The sequence below is a fragment of the Microcebus murinus genome, chromosome 1, assembly GCF_040939455.1.
Source record: "Microcebus murinus isolate Inina chromosome 1, M.murinus_Inina_mat1.0, whole genome shotgun sequence".
NCBI lineage: Eukaryota > Metazoa > Chordata > Mammalia > Primates > Cheirogaleidae > Microcebus > Microcebus murinus.
Window position 1 is genome coordinate 133,668,412 of NC_134104.1, and position 15,747 is coordinate 133,684,158.

Below are 15,747 nucleotides of genomic sequence, written 5' to 3' on the forward strand. Positions count from 1 at the left end.
CAATATATTTATTTGGTCGTGCCTTCCTTATACAGTGTTATAATTCTAAAGTAGTGCTTCCCAACCTTTTTCACACCCTACACACAGAAATTAATAATATTTTCATGGCCCATGGTGGCAATCAAATAATCTGCTGATGGATGGGCACATTAAATCAAGGTCCCTGTTCCACCTTCCTCATCCTCAGACTCTGTTCAGCCACTAGAAACTGGGAATATCAGAGTTGCTGACATATACTTCTAACCCATTTTTTTGAATACTAATTGAAAAGTTCTCTTCTACTGAATATAGCTGTGCTATTTCTTTTGATCTTGGGAGGTAAAGTTAATGGGGAATGAAAAGAACATGAGATAGGAGAAGACCTGAGCTATGGTAACTTGCCTAGCCATAGGTTTTGTTCTCAAAGGAGCTAACTGTATGATGCTCAGTGTCCACATGGATATTGATCCCTCTCCAAGAGGGCCCAGTATGCTAGATGGAGTATAGACCAAGCTACAGTGACTGCAGACAGAGGTGGAAGGTCAAGGCTATGTGGTAATAGTTCCAGATTACCTGTCCAGATTGACATGAATACACAGCCCCTGGAGCATGAGGATACAGTCCAGCCACTGGGGAGAAGGCAGCTGGAAAGAGCTGGGTAGAGTATGTTAACTTCAGCCAGAAGGTGCTGGGGGCCAAGTGACAGGGATCCTATCCCAACTGAGAAACTGATGAGAATGTGTTCAAGGATCACCCACAGCTCACTGGATATTGGGCAGCAAGAATAATCCAGGATCCTGACTGCCATCACAACCAGCCGCTAGGGTGCACTTAACCTGGTTCATATATAGGTGGAAAGACCAACATTGGTGCCAGAACCTGAGTAGACATGAAGTGGGCATGAGTAACCCATGTGCACAGTACCCTGACATTCTGTGGCAGCTCTGATGGTCCCAATTCCTTATTAAACATGGAAACCATGTGACCATCTCATATATTTGACAAATACAAATAACCCAAATGTACCTTGAAAAATTCTTGCTCTTTTTTTTGTCTTGACTTTGTAAATTCAAGTGAGCAAATTTGTTAAAAATATATTTATAGTTAGACCTCAGTTTCTAGAATAGATATACCCCCAAAAGTTATAAGCATGCTATAATATTTAAACACTATATTAATATTAAGTAGTATTTAAATTCACTACTTTGGTGACTCTATTATGACTTCAATTATATGAATTTTCCTATTATAAAATGAATAAACATAAATTCCCTTTCAAGTAAAATGGGTATGTATACATGGTGAGTTTGATTTTAGCAAAGTATCATATGTCTGTCTTTATACTCTCATTGTTAAATTATACACTGTAAGGGTCCAGGAACCTCAAATGTCTCTTTTGCTCTTTCCTAGTACAGTGTCATTCATAAATGGAAGCTTACAAATCCCACTTGATAGCATTATGTCAGTCGTAATCTCAATATAAAAGTTGATGTTCCATCAGTGGTCCATGATCACGGTTAACTGAAGGTTGAGTACATTTTCCTTCCCAAAGATGTAGAGTTAAATACTCGGTTAATAAGGTTCTTATGGGGTCTAAGACCTAGAGATGAAATTTAGAAGTTTGTTGTAAGGAAGAGGGGAAAAAGAAAAAGTATAAACCAATTTGAACAGTTGAACACATAGGTCTTACAAAATCCAGAATGCTTTTCTTGACAGGAAAGCCAAACTTAGCACCTTTGTAGCTATTGTGACTCATGTTTTCTGTTTTTACCAATACCTTGGTTCTCTGTTCTCTCGGTCTTGTGTCTCTTGTTTACACATGATTTCTCTAGTCTCATGACTTCTGCCAACTTACTTCTCCATATCTCTTTCCATTTCTATGCTAGTCTTTTCTCTGTTTTGATTGGTGTGTTGCTCATTCAAAACCAATCAATAGCAAAACTCTGAGAAGTAAGATAGATGGGTCACCACCAATCAATGTAGAGACTCCTCATTGGGAAGACTACTTTTAAGCTATCTCACAGGTCTCTAACCAGCCTATGGATGGCTGAATTTCTCTTGAGAACCAAACTCTAGTTTAGTCTTCTGCTTGGTTTGACAGAATTCTTTGACACACAGCATGGAGAGTATTATACAAAGAGTTGGCTGCTGCCACTTTTCTCAAAAACAAGCAGTGATACCAGCAGACATTTAGTTCAGTACATAATCTATACCTTACGTTTGGGAATCTATGTAAGAATAACCTTAGGTGAAAACTAACTCTTTGGATATGTGTGCAATGCTAGCATATGTAACAACTTTGGGCTGAGCGTTGACTCCCTAAAAACCCATATTTACATTCCTGTTCTCATAATTTATTGAACTAAAATCTTAAGAGTTTTATAAATTCTGGTATATGTGTGTTTCCACCTGTTATTTTTTTGAAAGTCATATTTTCATTTTGTGTGTAACAGATGGAATCTTATAAAAGTGGCCTAAAAAGGAACACAGGGACATTCTGTATATGCTTTTTAAAAATCTTTAGTATATCAAATGACCCCTCCTGATGTAGAGAAAGCTATTTAGATTTCATTCTGTGCTCACTTGGTGGTCTAAGGGACTCTAAATGACTCTGTTCTATTTCCTTCATTCCCAAATTAAATTAAAAGGAGGTAAGGAATATCTCTTGTTGGCCAAATTCAAGTTTTTCCATGGCAGCTTCTCTTTAAGATGAATGTAATTTTATCAGCAATATTTATGATGAAGATGCTGAATATAAGAAAGGCTGCAAAACCAACAGGCATGCACAACTGTCTTCTTTATAGCCATGTTTCTTTTCTATCAAGAACAACAGCAAAAGCAACTGACAGGATTTGTGCTGAGTCTGGCATTTTTGCTGAACACAGGTATTTGGCTGAATGCATTTGAAAAATTTTAAGTGGCATTACCTGGAACCAATGCCTTAAATAAATAGGGAAATTTGAGTTAAAATACATTGGAAAAGGAGGCAATATGTGTGTAGTGTCTGTTGAAGCAAATATTTTCCCATACCAAGTTCTAAATCAGCCACAGAAACACTGGAGAATTTCCTATACTCCCTCACAAGACATTCTAAAAATCTGTATTTTTCACTTATTCCTGTTTTTTATGTTAGCTACATCAGCCATGGTGCTGCTAAATTGTACAGGAGGAAATGGATACAGCTTTTTCTCCAAAAATCTCATCTATTTTGTCACTTGGATTACACTTGAAGGCAGCACAGTGAAAAACAAACACTTCTTGCCTGTTAAAGTGTTTGGTTCTGATATCTCAGGGAAGACTCTAATAAGAATGCTCTCTCCAAGTTGGAGTCTTCAAGAAGGCATATATCAAGTCATGAGTGCATTAAATAGTATTTCTAATTATCCAATATGTTTGCAGATGTATGGCTAAGGCAAATGAAATCCCACCTTTATTTATTTACTTGTAGGAATTACTTGACACATACCCCTGCCTGTCCATGATGGCAGGCCAAATCTCACTTTCTTTTGTTCCATTTTAGGTTGGGGCCATTACTGTCTTTCTCTTGCCATGTGGGAATAGCAATTTAGACATTGATTGATTTAATCTTACCTCAGTTGGAGTCTTCAGTGAAACTTTTCCTCATAGTTAGACTCTTCTTTTTTTTCATGGCATGGACACATAGTTCACATAGTTAAATTTTCTTCATCTCTCTTTCCACAGAATGAATTTAGAACTGAAAAGGATAAGGAATCATCCAATCTAGGTTTCCCAAATATATCTGACCACAGGTCACTTTTTTTTTTTTTAATTTAATGAACTTCCAGTGAAATATAATAAAGACATGCATTTTTTTCCTGGTCACTAATCTTCACTAAAGTGCCAGGGGAGGTAAAAAGCATAAACCACCAAAGATAGGAAACTAAGTAACAATAATTACAAGACATGGCAGCAACTGTTTTTGAAAATTAGAAAGTAGATGTGCTATGATAAATAAATTAACAAAGTACAAAAAGCAGACTAAGTGTCTAGAGAAGAAGACAAAAAGGAGAAGCAAGGGGATATAAGCAGTGAGTTCTTGGACATTCCCCAAGTAGAGATACCAGATATCCTGAAAGGTGGGAGATATGATTGAGATAGGAAAACCGGTTGATGTTCTGAATATGGAGCAATTAAATCCACTCCTTATCGTATCCTGGTGATTACTATAACCCAACCCTGGTAAGAAAGGTAAATCTACTTGCTGAAGAAACTGAACTAGAGGAGATACTTGAGTTCTTGACACCAGACAATGGTGTGGGGAGGAAGAAAACAAGGGGAAAACATGAAAGTCTACATATTTAATAAGTCCACCAGCAGCCCTAACCTCATTCCTCCCTTCAACTACCAGAGTCTTTCAATAAGGCTTTTTCTTTTTTCCCCACCCTGGGTAAACACTTAGAGGCTTTCTCAATGGAGTTATCAGAAAGTCCCAAATATAAAGCCCATAAATCTGACACTTGGGGAGTTCCAGAATGAAATATTCCAGTTAGATCACTTTATCATGAAAACTGGAGCTTGCAATAAGCTTTCTCTTTTAAATATGAGTGGACATGGCTAGAGAATTTGGCAGACAATACAGTTGAGAAATACATCTAATGTGAAAGGAAATAAAGCAACAGAAAAAAAGAAAGAGAAACAGTTAATGTAATCAGAATAAAACATTAAAAGGAACTATTCTTAATATAATAAAAGATATCAGAAAAGACATGGCAGTCATGACAAAAAACAATGTATAAATGAAGAAAAACTCATAGGTGTTAAAAATATGTTAGCATATATATAAAATTCAACAGAGTAATTGGCAGCTAAAGGTGAAGATACCTTCCAGAAAATAGTGCAAATGGATGAAGTGAAAATGGAGAGAAAATAAAATTAGAGAATCAATTCAAAAGATCTGTCATCTATATAAGATTTCTGAAGGAAAAGAACAAAATAGAAGTTAAGGAACATATTTTCAAAGGAAACGCAAGTTAAGTCTTCTCTAACAGGACATGAGTAGCAGATTGAACATCTCTACCAAGTGCATAGCACAAAACAAAAAAAGATACATAGGGGATAAATAGAAGATTATAAAGGATCAGAATTCAGATATTAGACTTCTCCAAAGTTAAAAGCTTGGGAAAATGGTACAACACACTTAAAATTCTGATTAAGAAAATTATTTCTAATCCATAATTTTATACCTAGCTAAACTATTAAGTGTGTGAGGTATAGCATAAAAATATTTTAATACCTGCAAAGTCTCAAAAAAGTTACCTCCCATCTCCTATTTTTTCAGAAAACTCTTAGGAAAAAAGCCACCCAAATAAAGGAGAAAACCAAGAGAGGAAGACATGAGATTCAGGAAACAGGTTCGGACAAATGAGAGAAGCAATAATAGAAAGTCCCAATTTGACATCTGTGCATGAGGCTAGAAAAGAAGCCAATGAGCCTGGAGCAGGAGGAATGTGTCCAGTTGTGGAATTCATTTATCATGTGACATATCTGAAAAAATTCAGAGTTAGAAAAGAATTATTCAAAGATACAAAGAAAACTAATCAAATTATGTAAATAAAGCAGTTAACTTCAGGAAACACAAAAAATTTTATAAGAAAGGAGCTGCTAACATAGCACATCATGTGGCTCAGCTATAACATTATCTGGGCATAATATAAATGATTTTTTATTAAAATTGTGATAAAATTATGTTGGGACAAGAGAGGAAGAGTTTTGCATGTGTAGGGGCAAAAACCTAAGATAGCTAGATCATATTTGTAGTAGAAATCAATAGTTAATAAAGAAAATTTTATAAAATTGTGAAAAAAATAGTTTATGTATATTATCTAGATATATACATAAAAAACAGAAAAAAGCCAAAAAAGTTTCAAGTAGTTCCTCTTACGGAGGGGATCTTAAGGGTGGGGAAGGGTAGAGAGCTGTTGTTCTTTAATCTAAAGCAGAGATCAGCACACCATGGCCTATAGGTCAAATTCAGCAGGCTGCCTGTTTTTGCAAATATTTTATAATATGTTAACATTTTATGTTAAAACATAAATAACATTTTATAATGTTTTGTTGGAATGCAGCCATGCCCACTCATTTATGGATAGTCTGTGGCTGCTTTTATGCCACAAGTAGTTGCTATAACAGAAGAGTTGAGCAGTTGAGACAGAAACTGTATAGTCTGGAATCAGAAATATTTATTCTTGCGCCTTACAGAAAAAATTCACCAACCTCATGTCAATATCGATAGTGGTAGTTCTCAAACCTTAAGTGCATAAGAATCCTCTGGAGGGCTTTTTAGAACACAGGTCGGAGGGGCTTATTCCAGAGTTTCTGATTCAGTAGGTCTCTCTTGGGTAGGGCTTGGAGAATTTGCATATTTAATAAATTTCTGAGTTGATGCTGATGCTGCCAGCTCAGGGACCCACTTTGAGAACCACTGGAGTAAAGGAACTATTTAACTTTTAAAAATCATCTGTGAGTATTATGTTTATCAAATAAATATTAAACGTTGAGAAGTATCCAGTTGACCACTTATGTGAAAATTCGAGCTAAAACTAATAAAAAAATAACCACTGGTGAATGAAATGTAATAAGAAATTACTAAAATGTCATTTTAAAGAGCATTTCAATGGAACCAAAACATTCACAAATTTGGAGACAATATACATAAATATCTATGGAGAAAATTATTTTATTAATGAGATATCACAGATGCAGGCATAAATATTGAGATTTGTAAAGATTACTGAGATCCCACCACTGAATGAGCATCTATCATTCAAGCAGTTGGTGGGTAGACCTATCATGCTACCTCCTGATTGGCATCCTATTCATCAAAGGCAGATTATTGCAAAACAGTATCAACTATGCAAACAATTATTTAAAAATATTTTCTCCTTAAATACTATTTCAGCATTTTTTTCCATTTAGTATGTTTTTGTGAAACACTCGTTTTAGACAATGCAGTTTAAGAAAGTTGATTTAAAGCCACCTCCACTTGACTCCCTTCACAAATGATGAAACTGATACCCAGAGAATCTCATGGGTGGTAGATCCAAGACCTCCTAACCCAATCCCACTTCCTTCCCCTCTTCTACCCTGCTCCTGTTTGCTTTGCCTCAGGTGGTAGAGGAAAGAGCCCCAGATGAGCCCAAACTCAAATCAGGCATGAAGAAAAAAAAGCACTGCTAATCTTTTTTTCTAAAAGCCTGAAACAAAGGAAATTCTCTGCTTCCAGGAATAGCCTTAATCAGTCACATATGTGAACATAGACCCAGTGATTGCTCAGACAATTTTCCACCAACCCAACGGGATTTTCCCAACACATTGCTTTTTTTTTTTCTTTTGCCTATTATAAGTAGCTAAAAAAAAAAAAAAAAAATCCCAGGCATGATAACCTTCTAGGCAGGCAAGATGCTGACAATCTGCAGAGTTTGAAAGCAAAAAGAAATGAAGGATTATTGAGGGTAGAAACTCCCTGGTTGGTAAAAAAACAAACAAACAGCTTTAAAAATCAGAGAATTGTGCCCTGCGGGGGTGGGTTTGCTGAACTGTCAGCTCCACCAGTTAATGAGGTAGTTTGTCAAAGGGAGATAGAAAGACCATTTATAACAATGCTGGGCTTTGTGTGTGATTTAAAAATCAAATTGAGTGGAAATGCAGCAAATACTAAATGGTTTTGTTTATTTTCTAATTAATTTGCTGCAAACTACAAAGTAAAAGTATTAGATACATTGGATGTGTATACCTTTTAGAAGAAAAAGCCACCGAAGACATTTACCTCTGAGATAACATAGACATAGAGTCCATATACTCTCTTTCTATAAGAGAAATCAGTTGTGGTTTGAAAGTTTGAAGAAGGCATTGGTAGTTGGAGTGGGACACCATTTTTAGAGTTAGTGTGTTACATAAGCCAACCAGGAATGTAGTCTCCTTTGTAAGGTTCTGCAGAGTTCCAGGGAGCCTGGGGCCATATGGTCTCACTGTTGACAATGTTCCTTGTTAATATTAATAAGCCAGGGATTCAAGGCCCTGGGGCAGATTATCATCTAAGTGAGGACAGAAGCAAACACCACAACTGCTCGTGGAGTTTTTCCTCTGTGGGGTACAACCAGGATAACATAGGCATTCAAAATATAGGAGCTCTGCCTAGCAGAGGAAGAAAAGCAGAGAAAGGGGGTTCAAATTCTGGCTTACCACAGGCTGGTGCCATGACATTAGGGGAAGTCACTAAATCTCACTGAGACTGATTTTTCTCATCTGGAAAAATAAGAATAATAGCTGCATCATGGGACAGTTCTAATGGCTAGAGGTTAGAGCCCATAAGTGAAGTGCTTGATACATGGTAATAATAAATGGAAGTTATTATCGATTGGAACATTTTAGGGTTTATAATAACTAAACTGGCTCACTTCACAAATGGAGAAATCAGTAAGCCTTAATGGGTCATTGTTTTCACTTTACCCAGATCCCTCCTTTTCTTCCTTCTGTGACATAAGTTTTATTCCTAACATCCTTTTTCTGGGGCTACTTTGATGTGGTCTCCTCCCTTCCCTGACCCCAAAGCCTCTTGTCTATTCCAATAAGCTTGTTCTGACAGTATATCTTTTGATGGTACAACACATATGTTAATAGCAAACTTGTACTTACTAAACACCAGGTGTAAATAGTAACTACTTTGTACGGGGCACTGTTCTTCTGTTGTATTTACCCCATTTAATCCAAATGATACCCCTCTGAAATAAATTCTATTATTATCCCCATTCTATAGGAAAAAAACTGACATACTGGGAAGTCAGAAGTAATTCTGCTCAAGGGGCAGAATTATGATTTGAACCTGGGCAGTCTGGCTCTGGAATCGTGCTGTTAACCACTCTGTGCGGGTGTTGAGGTGGTATTCTTATTTCTTGCCACATGGGGTCTATTAATACATTGAGAGTTTGCCCTTCCACAGGCTCCATGGGAGATTCTGATAAATATTGGCTATCAGAATAACCAATATTTATTGGCCAAGATGAACCTGTAAAGTCCACAGCCAGCCCACCCTAAAATCTATTTTCGGCTTCTTCCCTTCCCAGTCTCATGGAATCCTGTGTTGAGCATCCCTGGAATGTCCTTTGTGGGGGATGGGGCAGCTTAGACTTGCTTAACAATCTGACTTCAGTCAGGAGTTGTTAAAACTGGAAACTGCATTGAGGACAGAATACTAACCACGTTAGTATTCTTCTACACTGTATCTCCACTGCCTACTTTAGCAGCTGGCACACAATAGTAAGTTAAGAATTGATTGATGAATGGGTGATTGGACAGACAGACAAATGGGCAGAGGATAGTTGTATGGATCAATCAATGGATAGATGGATGGTGTCCTTACAGTAAAAGTGGGTATGTTAGTAATAAGGAACGGATATAAAATATTTCGCTGTGTCTGTCTTTCCTTAGGTTATAGTTTTCTCCTATGGTTTTTTTTGTTGTCGTTGTGGGGTATGTCATCCCAAATGGCTGCAGTAAAATCCAAAGTTCATATAAAATATGTAAAAGCTTAGAAGCCACATAGGTTAGAGGAGCACTACATAATCAATTTCCCTGAAAGAGCAAGAAGAAAATTTCATTCATTCAACAAGTATTCATTAAGCATCTATCATTTGTCAGGTACTCTTATAGGAGCTCGAAGCATAACTGTTAACAAAACAGAAACACTGCCCTCCTGGTGAGTATACGCTAATGGGGGAGACAAACAAAAATGAACACTCCCACATGTAATGTGTCAAGTTGTTTAAGCGCCATGGAGAAAAATTTAGAGGGTAAGTGATACAGGGAATGATGGCAGGAGTGGAAGGTTTTGCTATTTAATGTCAAATGATCAGTTATTTTGTGTCAGTTTTAATCTGCATTAGAATATGAGAACTTTAGAAAATTAAGACTCTTTGCACAACAGTATAGGGGAAAAACAATATTAGAGGGTTTAATCTGCATTAGAATATGAGAACTTTAGAAAATTAAGACTCTTTGCACAACAGTATAGGGGAAAAACAATAGTAGAGGGTTTTTTTTTTTTTACGTGATAGCTTGATATAGAGGGAAACATCTTGACTTTGAGATACATATATATATGTGTGTATATATTTTGTTTTTGTTTTCTTACAGGATTAACATGTCTAAAATTTGAGGGTGCTCCTGTTTCCCCAGCCTTAAACTGAGAAGCTGAACCAAAAGGCATCCTTCCTGGAATCAGCATAGCACAATGAGAGGTGCAGAAACCATGTTGGGACGAAGCAAGGTCATCGGCTGAGCAGTTTTGCCTTTGGCCCAGGACGCAGCCCAGCCTCAGCTCCTGCCCTGCCTGTGCCTCCCTCACTTTGGCTCAAGACCCGGAGCGATGTGTTCCTGCCCCAGAGAGCTTTTCGCTCTGTGAGGCCTGAAACATGACCACCAGTAGCCACGCATGTCCCGTCCCAGCGGTGAATGGACACATGACCCACTATCCAGCCACACCCTACCCGTTACTGTTTCCACCTGTCATCGGAGGACTTTCCCTGCCTCCGCTCCATGGCCTTCACGGCCACCCCCCTCCGAGTGGGTGCAGCACTCCATCACCAGCGAGTAAGTATTGCTGCCGTTTGTTCTCTGTTCTCTTGGGGGACTGGCTTAACAGACCTGAGAAAAAAGGTTGGTTGGTAGGCGGTTTTTTGTTGAGTGCTGGTTTCTCTTGGCCTAGAATTTGTACCTTTAGATCTGTGGGAGGAAATGTGATATATAAAACCAGGTAAGTGGTGAAGTTTTAGAGTTTTGCCCATTCAAAGCTGCTTTCGTATTTTGCTCTATTCCGTAAAATGCGAACTTATAAAATGATCAGCAGATGTGGCCAATATATCTAAAGAAATTGCCTACTTGATAAATAATGTGAGCAGTAAATTAGCAGTAAATTAATTTTTACTAATTATCATTAGTAAAAAAATCATTAATGATAATTCTAGAGTTAAAATCCATTCTGGTTGGGATTCTCTGATTTCCTGTGTGCAGATGATATCTGTAATTGTTCCCAACTTCCCATGGACATTTGCTGCCAGTTCACTTCACATTAAGTTTTTGTAATGTCTTTGACACCTTTGGATTCTGTACTAAGCTGTTTCTTACCTCTAATCTCCTCTTAAATTGTACGTCTAAAGTACTACGACATAACAGTAGCCAGACTTAGAAGACTGGTATGACTTAACACTAGTTAAGTCATCCATTTAATGTGATAAAAAAGCATCCATTTAATGTGATGGAAAGCATCCATTTATTGTGATAAAAAAGATTCTGCCTGTCTAAGGACAAGCTATGGTAGCCAGGGAGCTTTTCTACCTTCTGGAAACAATTTGCCTGGGATGGCATCTGGAGGTGAAAGGACATATTGACTCAACTGTGCTCTGCCAGGCACCCAACGGCGTGTTCTCCACGTTCTTCCTGGCTTGCAGAACCACAGAAGCTCTTTGCAGCTCTTTCTGGTCATGATTTCGCATTCTGCTTCTTCTAAGGAGTTCCTCCAAATATTAGCATGATCCTTAGAAGTTTATCTTTCGAAGTATCGCCTTAATCTTTCTGTGTTGCGGTCTTTGTGGCATAACTTCTTCCTCCTACTATATCCTTAGCTCCACGGGAGCAGGAAGCTGCTTCTACCTAAGTAGAATCACAAGTGTAGTGCCTTAAAAAATAGTATGGGATAAATGTTTGGAGGAGTGGATGAATGAACAGACAGACTGACTTTCACTAAGGGATGTTGATTAGAGTCACAGTATTATCATGCCTGATAAAGACTGACTTGTTTTCAGTCTTGGAATGACTTCACTATGATTCTTCTGTGTTTTGGATTTCTGGCCTGAGCGTGTGACTAATAATGTCTTTGGAATTGCTTAAGAACCGTTTTTTCATGCTTCTGCGGTTCAGTTTGAAAGTAGGTGCAGCTAAAGTGGCTTGTGGACTATCAGAAGAAATGGAAAGAGTACCTATATTCAAAATAGCCTGCTGGTCCAGGCTATTTTGTATAATGAGGTTGCTTTTAGCTAACACATGGGGTGGTGTAGCCAATTGTTAAAGTGATTATAATTTCACCCAAGAAATTATCTAATTTCTGTATCTAATTGCATAGCTTAGCCGGCCTGATAGTACATTTTAACAGGTTTCTGTCCTCAGAAGTCTATTTTGTAGATGTAGTCAAGGAATTAAGCCATGAGTAAGACTCACATCCTGGGTGATCAAATCTAGCAGATTGAAACTCTTAAGCAACCTAAAGCCCCTCAGCAGCCAACAGCAGAGCCCAGCACCTTTAGGTACTGATTCTAAGAAAAATGCAGAGGGTTTAAAGTGGAGGCATGGTTGAGTTATATCATATCTTAGGCTTCTTTCACCTCTAAATACAAGGCAATTCTTTTCATTTCACAATTACTGATGAAGCCCCAGATGCTAGATTGAATTATAATGCAGTTGCCATTTTTCTAGATATACTGGTCAAATATTGACAATTGCATATGATTCAACTTTTAGAAGGAGGGGGTTTGAATTTCAAAAAAAGAAAAAAAAAGGTTAAATAACTGATGACAGTTTTTTTCTGAGGGCCTTGTGGAAAGGGTGCTTGAATGGTGGTGGGAGAAGGGACAGGAAAGGGACAAAGTACAGAAAATTTAGGCTTGCATTGTCAAAGTTGGCTTACCTCAGACCCTAATACCTTGTGTTGTTTCTTGCTAGAGTCAAGGCAGATGAAAGCTGCTTAGATGGAAATCATTAAAAGAAGCCACCATTAATATGTAGTCTGGTATTTGGCTCTCAAAGAGGGAATTGCCTTTGTTGTTAAAGCCTGTGTTTTCAAAAGATCCTTATAAAGGGTAAAGTCTTAAAAGTTAACCTCAGACTTTGCTAAAAATAAATTTAAAGTTTTATTCTTGTACTGGGATTAGTTAGGGAGGCAGCCTCATTCTGTAAAGTCTCAGTAACTAGCAACACACATGCTTGGGTGGAAAAGCTGGCTAATGTAGAATGAAAAGGTAACAAAGATGTCAGGGAATGACTCCATAAAGAGGTTCATGTCATTAAGCTATGGGACTCGCTGCTGGTGTGTCTTTCATAATCGGTACACATCTAGATTCTGTAGCTCAGCCAGATGGAATAAATTCTCCTGCCCTGTACCAAGGTTCTATCAGCACCATGTAATTGTGAAGGCTCAAGAACCTTCCACCTCAAAAGTGAGAAGAGCAATTTCCATAGCAGCTACCAAGATTACATCTGTCCCTTACTCTTCCCCCATTCACTTCAGATTCTCTGGTTGCCTCATCTCCTAGACCAGGACCTGGATTCTATACATTCAACTTCTTTCAGCGTATAATACAATAGTCCTTTTCCCACATCTGATGATGTCCTTGATCCTATGTCTAGTTTATAGTTGTTTAACTTTCCTGAATTTCTGTTCTGTCAGCCATGAAATATTTTTCCTTAAAGGATAGTCTTTTATATAATATATTCAAATCTTGCAGGTTGAAGGTGGGATCTAAGTTAGAAAGAAAACTTATAAAGGGGTAAAATCAGATCATGTCCAAAGTATTTTCAACTCTAACAGGTGAGGATTCTACATAACTGAGGTTTCTCCTGCTCACCATGTCATTTGCAAGCAAATATCCTACCTTTCCTTGGTTTCTGCCAGTGGTGGGCCCTGTTCTTTTGCAGCACGGAGTAACTGGATATTGGTAAGAGTGTGTATGACCACTCACAATTGAGAGGGAAAGATGCAGCAAATTCTCAGAAAGTCTGTTCTCTAGCCTTCTACCCTAGAGAAGAAAAAAATTATCTGCAGGAGAGAAATGAGCTTGCAAGGATCTTCTCTGTGCATATGCCCTTATCTTTGCATTCTGGCCTAATTTTTAGGAGTCTGGAGTCTCTATAATCTTAACACACAGGAAATATATGAGAAAAGGTGGAGTTAAAATATATAATAAGAAAAACTCCTGGATCATTGAACACCACCTGGATCATTCCCAAAGAAGTCTTATTTTTATAAATAAAGAGCATGAGGCTTAGAATCAAGAACTTACAAATCCAGTTAATGTTGGGGTCAAACTCCAAACCCCCCAGATCTTGGGATCCCAAAGTGCATACTTTTCCCAGTGTTTGGGGCAATAAGGGCAATGTAACCCCTTGGATAATCCACAGCTCCACCAAGGGCATTTTTTTCCCTTGATGCTCCAGGGAGTCCTTGGAGATGATGGGTATTTAAAGGACCTTGCAACTCCTTTAGTTTCACCAACTACTGTGGAAGCAGCTCTCATTTTTCATCAAAATGGGGGGTTGGAGGTGGACCCCATAGTCAGGATGCCATGCTTCTGGGAGGCATGACTTCCAACGGGAGGAGAGCCTAATACGCTATGCCAGGGAACACTCAGTATTTTATGTTCCAGGGCTCTCTGTGAGAGTTGGACAACTGTCCGTCTGTCTCTCTTTATGTTCCTTTCATGGCTGCTTGTTCTGTTTTATTGCTGCACATGTGCTTTTTTATAGGTTGTTGCAAGCTGGAAAATATTGTTAAGCATTTTGGCTTCAGAGCCTCGCTCCAAATGATCTCAGTTTAACTCCAGCATCTTAAAATGAGAATTCTTTTCCCTTGCTTCTTTAATGATCAGAAAGTGCTCTCTTGTCAAAATCACAAAATAGGGTATTCGCTTAAAATTTCTCAACCTTCTGGAGAGACAGGCTGTGCAGTCTCAGAATTACCAATGACAGGACATAAAATGAGTCTTATTTCTATTTTTTTTTTCCTAAGCTAAGAGGAGCTTTGTTACCTCACTTGTCTAAAGCAGGATAGGCAGCCAGATTGAAATCCCGAAATTACATAAAAAGGACAAGTGACCCAGAGGTGTGGCTCATGTTTTAACTACATGCAGATTAATGCCAATTCAAACCAACTCATTGATTCGTATTACCTGTCACCCTTTGCTCTGTCGTCTTGCCTTTTTTCTGCTGAGCCATATTTGTCCTTAAACTTCCAAAGTGACCCCACTGGACAGGAATCAGATCTGGTATTAGGACGTTCAAGACTTAATATATTGTTGATATTTTGTGAATGTCAAACATGGCCCATATTTATGTATTCTTCACATTACGAAGCTAAATAAAAATAAAATGAGTGAAAGTAAAAGAAACTTCTTAAGAATTTGAGTCAACTCAGTTATGACAGTTTTGCCCATTTCAACTGTCTTTGATCATTGGCTTAGGGAGGTTATACTCTTTACCCAAATGTTTGAGAAATAGAGTTCACACTTCTGACATGATGGGATTATTTTAGTGAACTTGTGTAGACCCAGAGCCATGTATGTGTTACATAAGAGTCCATTCCTAAAAGGTGAGCAGGTATCGATTACTTCAGTCCCTCTCTCCCCCCCCCAAATAAAGGAAATTCTATGTCATCTTCATGTCTCTACAATTTCCCCAGATTCTGGTTGATTATAACATGTTACCTTCAGAGTAGTTCTACTGAGGAGCTGGGCTCATTCTGTTTGTTGAACTTTACCCCAAAGGGATCAAACATATATAAGCATGAATTAGAAACAAAGATTATTATTCAGTGTCATCAAATTAACCACAATGCCCAAAGGAGAATCCTAACTGTGGAGTGTGTCTTTAAATAGAATAGGCTTTCAGACTGTGAAGGTGATCCTAAACACAGGAATGGATTTACCTGTGAGTTACTCCTGTTAATGTTTTTTTCCTAGAGAGGAGCATCATCAGAAGAATACA

The 15,747-nt window shown here is 38.0% G+C and overlaps 1 protein-coding gene across 2 annotated transcripts in view; it reads left to right on the forward strand.

The window, feature by feature from the left end:
• The window catches only part of RARB (retinoic acid receptor beta), a 702,725-nt gene that overhangs the window by 317,240 nt on the left and 369,738 nt on the right, over positions 1–15,747 (forward strand). For both annotated transcript variants that reach the window (XM_076005783.1, XM_012786193.2), the window contains exon 4: positions 10,132–10,587. In XM_076005783.1, coding sequence (XP_075861898.1) covers positions 10,410–10,587 — 178 coding nt within the window. In that variant the 5' untranslated portion in view covers positions 10,132–10,409. The remainder of the gene's footprint in view (positions 1–10,131; positions 10,588–15,747) is intronic.